Genomic DNA, 6,074 nt, shown 5'->3' with positions numbered 1-6,074 from the left:
GGTATGTTTCTTCCGAATGACCCCTTTCCCATCCCGCTTTAGTGTTAGGTTCTTACATATTTGGACGGATTTTAAGGCACAACGTAGGACTCCATCCTACCCTTGTTCTTGAGCTTAAAATATTAGGATGATTTCCAAACTTCAAGTAGAGAAGTTCTCCTCTTGATTTCACCCAAGACAACACCCTTAATACTAACAATATTATTAACTAGATAATATTATTTGTAACCTTAAATGTATTCTAATAATATTATTTTTACTACACTAGTAATGTTTTGTGATATTAGAATTTTCTAGAACAAATTTAAGCATAAAACTATTTTATTGTAAGAGAGAAAGAGAGATTTTGAGCATAATTGTTAAGTAGAATAATAAGAAAACTTATTCTCTTTTTATGGGAGATGGGGGAGCCGGGTTTCATGGCATGGGGAAGGGAATGGATTTTCCTTTTTGTCTTACCAAAAACTATAGGCTAGGTTTAGTGGAGATAGGTGCAATGATTATGTTTAACTTATTAAAATAATCAACTACACAACCCTAAACCTACCCATGTAAAAACCGGTCCTCCACACTTAAAAATGGACTTCCATTTTATTTTTGTAATTTGTCAAATGTTATATTGTAGGTCATGTGATATGTAACATGTCATTAGATATTTTAATACATATTTAACAAATTAAATAGCATTTTAAATCAAATAAATGACATTTAACAAATTGACAAGTAATTCACAATTACATGTATATAAAATGGGTCACATTAAGTCTAGTTAATATAATCTGCAACATTTTGTAATTATGATTAACCAATTGTTCTTATCTCAATTATTTCATAAACATTAATCAATTTTAGTAATATAACATTTTAATTACTAAATTGAACTTATTTAATCATATTACAATAAGATATATATAATTCTCACTGACTGATAAAATTTGTTCAATTTAAGGATTTAACTAATCTGTATCGATATACAATTAATTAACTTTTCTATTAAGGGAATTGTCCTACAGGTGTGACCTTAAGGGATCAACAGATCACCACCGTCAAACGACAGTAACGTCAAACTCTAGTCGGCCAATCGTCACAGATAAATGTTGATCAGTTGACTATATAATTAAATCATCCCTTATGTATTCTTATTATGAGATTTAAATATGTGATCGCACTACTGTTGAGGACACATACTCCAACAATCTCTCACTTGTCCGAGACAAGTGTGCGTCTCCAATTCTCTTGTCCTATTACATCTCCCACTCAATGCAAGGTATCTTTCAGGTCGTACTTGCATGTGATCATATCTAGAGTGGTTTTCTCGATCTGGAAAGTAACTACTTTGACCGTAATTATCTACCATAGATACCTTTCGAGCGTGGCCACGCATTTCCAATTCACTACTCCTCGAGTGGCCCTGAGATTTAGTTAACCCTTACAAGGGGGTGGACAATTATTATCGCACTATTCCCTTCGAATAGCCACAGCTCATCATGACCCAAAAGATGCACATTTAACTCCATATTGTTGGTGTATGTGTCCTCAACAATAGTGCGATCACATTATTGAAACTCATAATAAGAATACGTAAAGGGATGATTCATTTTATAAGTCAACTGGTCAACATTAATCGGTAATGATTTGTTGACTAGAGTTTGACATTACTGTCGTTTATACGGTGGTGATCAGTTGATCCCTTAAGGTCACACCTAAAGGGCGATTCCCTTAATAGATAAAATTAATTAATTGTATATTGATACAGATTAATTAATTCCTTAAATTTGAACAATTCACGTATGTGAGTAAGAATATGAATCTTGTTGTAATTCAATTAAATAAGATTCATTTTAGTAATAAAGATGTTATATTACTAAAATATTGTTTCATGAAACAATTAAATTAAGAATAAACGCTTAATTATAATTGCAATATGTTGTAGATTATATTAACATGGACCATTTTATTTGCTTGTAATTGAGAATTACTAGTCGATTGTTCTATATAATTAAATTAATATATGTAATGATATTTAATTGTTAAATATGCATTAATATAATAAATAACATGTTACATGTCACATGTCACAAATTATATGACAAAATGACAAAAATAAAATGGACTCCATATTAACAAGGGGAACCGGTTTTAGGGGGGTTTAGGTGAAATGGTTCAAATCATTTTATTAGAGGTAAACACAATGATTACCTTCTAAACCTAAAACTACACCCTAGTAATTTTGAGAACAATTGATAAAGCAATATGGCATGCATTGGCTCTCTCACCCTCTCTTATGCCACCGGTCCCCCCCCCCCCAATAAGAATTGTTCTTATTGCTCCTGTTCATTCTTAACATTTTCTAACTTCTTACTTTCTCCCTATCTCTCTAAAATTAGTTTTAGAAAAGTAAATTGTTCAAGATCTAATTTATAAATTACTAGAAGTAGTAATATAAAATAATATTAGATTAATTTTAAGGTCTCTAATTCTTATATCTAATTAATATATAAATTAGAATTAAGGGGTTGTCTTGGTGCAATTAAGAGGAGGTTCTCAAACTATTGAGACAAGGAGGATAATCCATTTACTTTGAGCTCAAGAACGAGTAAGAAAGGTGTTCTTACTTGTGCCCTTAAAACCGATTTTATTAATGTAAGGAACATTTTCTTTACTTATATATCTATTTTATTTATGTTATGTATGCATAAGATCAACATCTAAATTAAAAAAAAGTTATTTAGATCTATAATTAAATGAGTTTAATTAGAGGGTATTGTATCCTTTCAAGTGGCATCAGAGTTTAGGTTGTTGCGTGCATAATCGGCTTAGTTTTTTCGACTAAATTAAAACTAGAAATTTGTGATTTATATGATTAAACCACGAAATTATTTTGCATGTGATTTATTCTGGTCCTAAAATATATTTTGGTCATTTTGATGATTTATGGTAATTTTTGGCTCCTTTAATGATTTTTAGTAATTTTTTTTTTTTTTGATGAAATGTAAGAATTTCATTAAGCACAAACGAGCTATTACAAGCTATTCCAGTTTTTACCACATCACCAATTCTAAACCCCATAAAAGGGTTTTACAATGACAAGCTAACTAAATTCAACCAAGATACATCATTGATAGTCAGGCCCTGAATTGATTTAGTAGCCAACTTCATCTTCACCTCCTTTTTAATCTGTTGTATAACATACTCAGGTCTCAACAAACAAGCATCAACCCGCACTTTGTTCCTTTGCATCCAGATATGATAGAAGGCAGCCAAGACAATACACATGATAACATTCCTCTGAAGAGCAGATCCCTGCCACACTCCAATCCAGTTGATCAGATTGGAACTAGGCCACGAAACATGGCAGATTCCAGCCATTTCAGTAAGGATCCTCTGACTATATCTACACTGGAGAAACAAATGAAGATGACTCTCCTCTGCTTCCCCACATAACAGACAATTTGCATCAGACACAATGCCTAATGACATCAATTTATCCTTCAGTTGAAGGCGTTCACGAGCTATCAACCAGCCAATGAACTGGTGTTTGGGAATACACCAGCTATTCCACAGAGCCTTATGCCATACCACTGTCTGAAATCTTTCTCTTAGCAGTTCATAGCCGCTGCTGATTGAGTATCCTTTAGGATCCAGAGTCCACTGATGGTTTGTGTATCCATGAGCAAGTTTAGTTTTTGTTCTGCAAATGACCTTCCAGCCCCAGCTAACATCTCCAGTGGGGATATAGTCATTCCAATCAGCTCCTTTTAAGTACACTTGGTGAACCCATTTGACCCACAATCTATCAGGACAAGTATATATCCACCAAACAAGTTTCCCTATTGCTGCAATATTCCAGGACAGGCTATCCCTAATGCCTAGTTCACCTTCTTCCTTAGGAGAACACACTTTATCCCAGCCCACAGGAGGAACCCTGATATAATCAACACTCCCATCCCAAAGATAGTGTCTACAAATAGAATTAATCTTGTTCAACACTCCTTTAGGAATAAGGAAGATATTGATCCAGTAATTATATAGAGCAGTAAGGACTGAGTTTACTAACACCAATCTTCCAGAATAAGAGAGCTTTTTGGTCCCAAATCCTCTAATCTTGGTGATAATCTTTTCAACAAGTATTTGTGATCTGTTTAGACAATTTCCCACAGGTAATTGGTATTCCCAAATATCTGAAAGGTAACTTACCCTCAATAAATCCAGAGACTTGCAACACATCAGCTTTGATATCTTTAGAGACCCCTTGGAAATAAGCATTAGTTTTAGTAGCATTTATCTGCAACCCTGATGCTTGAGAGAAAGTACTGAAAGATCTCAATAAGACCATAATAGAGGCAATATCACCCTTACTAAAAAGAAGAAGGTCGTCAGCAAACATAAGATGTGATAACCTCAGTTTCCCACACATTGGATGAAATTTGAAAGGCATAGTATCAGTTGTGAAGGCCATAATTCTGCTAAAATACTCCATGGCCACAGTAAATAACAAAGGAGAAAGGGGGTCTCCTTGCCTCAATCCCTTTGCCCCTTTGAAATGCCCAAAAATCTCCATTTAAGACCAAGGAATAAGTAGCAGTAGACACACACTCCATAATCAGGTGAATCATATGAGTAGGGAATTCCAAACTGTACAACATCTGTTCAAGAAAAGCCCAACTTACAGAATCATAGGCTTTCTGTAAGTCCACTTTAAGCATAAATCTAGGTGAAGCAGTAGGAAATGGAAGACTTTAAGGCCTGTGTTGATGAATGTGAGGTAGCTGATAGCCCTGCTAGTGGGTCTTTCTTTACTTGGTGTAATAAACATGATCCAGCTACTAGGGTTTATAGTAGACTTGATAGAGTTTTGGTCAATCAACAATGGCTTGCTGATCACCCCTCTGTCTATGCTCATTTTTAGTAATTTTATTACATATAAATGTATAAAATGGTAATTAAAATGCTAAAAATAGTTAAACTTTGTATCTGAACTTGAATTTCTTACATGACCTCACATGCATATTTTACTTATTATTTGTAAAATGTCGTATAAATTTGATTTATTTTGCATGATTTATGATTTTTATGAGATAAAAATGAGATAAATCGGGGTAAAAAGGTTAAAGTTAGATAAACTTCGAAACATGCCATGAAATTTTAATATGTTGCCTGAAATTTTAATATGTTGCCAGATGCACGTTTTACTCACTGTGTGTAAAATTTTTGATTAAATTGATTCATTTTGCATGATTTATGAATTTTTAGTGAAAAAATGACATAAATAGTGACTATTTTAGAAAAAATAGCTAAAACAAATTAAATGGCACGAGAAAATTATTTTAGGTTGCATTTTTATTATATATATAATATATAAAGTTGGAACATTGATTAGATTAATCTTCATATGCTTTAGATGTTTTATTAGATAAAACCGATAAATTGTAACTATATTTTTTCTCGAAATATATCGAAAATTTTAACCTTGATTTTTGAAATTATGAGTGTCATGGAATTATTCCAGAATGTTCAAAAATTTAAAATTCAAATTTTGAAATTATTGTAATTTAATTTGGATTTATTCATAAAAGGTGATGATAATAAGGTAAAAAATGAGCATAATTGATAAATCAAGTTGAATTATTGTCAAAAATTGAGTAATGACTAATTTTTGAGTCCTAAAAGGTTAGTATAATTAACTTGGACTAAAATTAGATTTTAGTATTATTTTGTGATTTTAATAAGTTAAAGATCGCGAATATCCACAAAACCGGATTATGTTTACGATATAAGTTTAAATAGGGCGATGTGGCTATAATTTGGCATGTTAGATACATATTAATAATGCTGCATATTTCATTGATGAATGTCATATTTTATTTATATCATTTGGAATTATGTAATTTTATCTTAGTATGGCCTTAGTTAAATCGATATTACCCGTAATGTAAGGGAATATTTATTCGGTTGTAATTTATTGTGATCTCGTGTCACTTTTATTTTATTTCATTAGATTTTATTTTACAAATGTATAATAGGAAGTACAATGTACATTTTATTATTTAATTATTTGTAATCCCGGAGTTTCC

General features: G+C 32.0%; 1 protein-coding gene across 1 annotated transcript; it reads right to left on the bottom strand.

The window, feature by feature from the left end:
- Positions 1 to 3,078: 3,078 nt before the first annotated feature.
- Positions 3,079 to 4,561, bottom strand: LOC141632823 (uncharacterized). The gene is made up of 2 exons (XM_074445333.1): positions 4,198 to 4,561; positions 3,079 to 3,992 (listed from the first exon to the last, which is right to left on the bottom strand). The coding sequence occupies exons 1-2, from the start codon at positions 4,559 to 4,561 to the stop codon at positions 3,079 to 3,081; spliced, it is 1,278 nt and encodes a 425-aa protein (XP_074301434.1).
- Between the last annotated feature and the right edge of the window lie 1,513 nt (positions 4,562 to 6,074).

The sequence above is a fragment of the Silene latifolia genome, chromosome Y, assembly GCF_048544455.1.
Source record: "Silene latifolia isolate original U9 population chromosome Y, ASM4854445v1, whole genome shotgun sequence".
Taxonomy (NCBI): Eukaryota; Viridiplantae; Streptophyta; class Magnoliopsida; order Caryophyllales; family Caryophyllaceae; genus Silene; species Silene latifolia.
The sequence above is the reverse complement of the archived record's forward strand: the minus strand, read 5'-3'. Positions and strand labels throughout refer to the sequence as shown.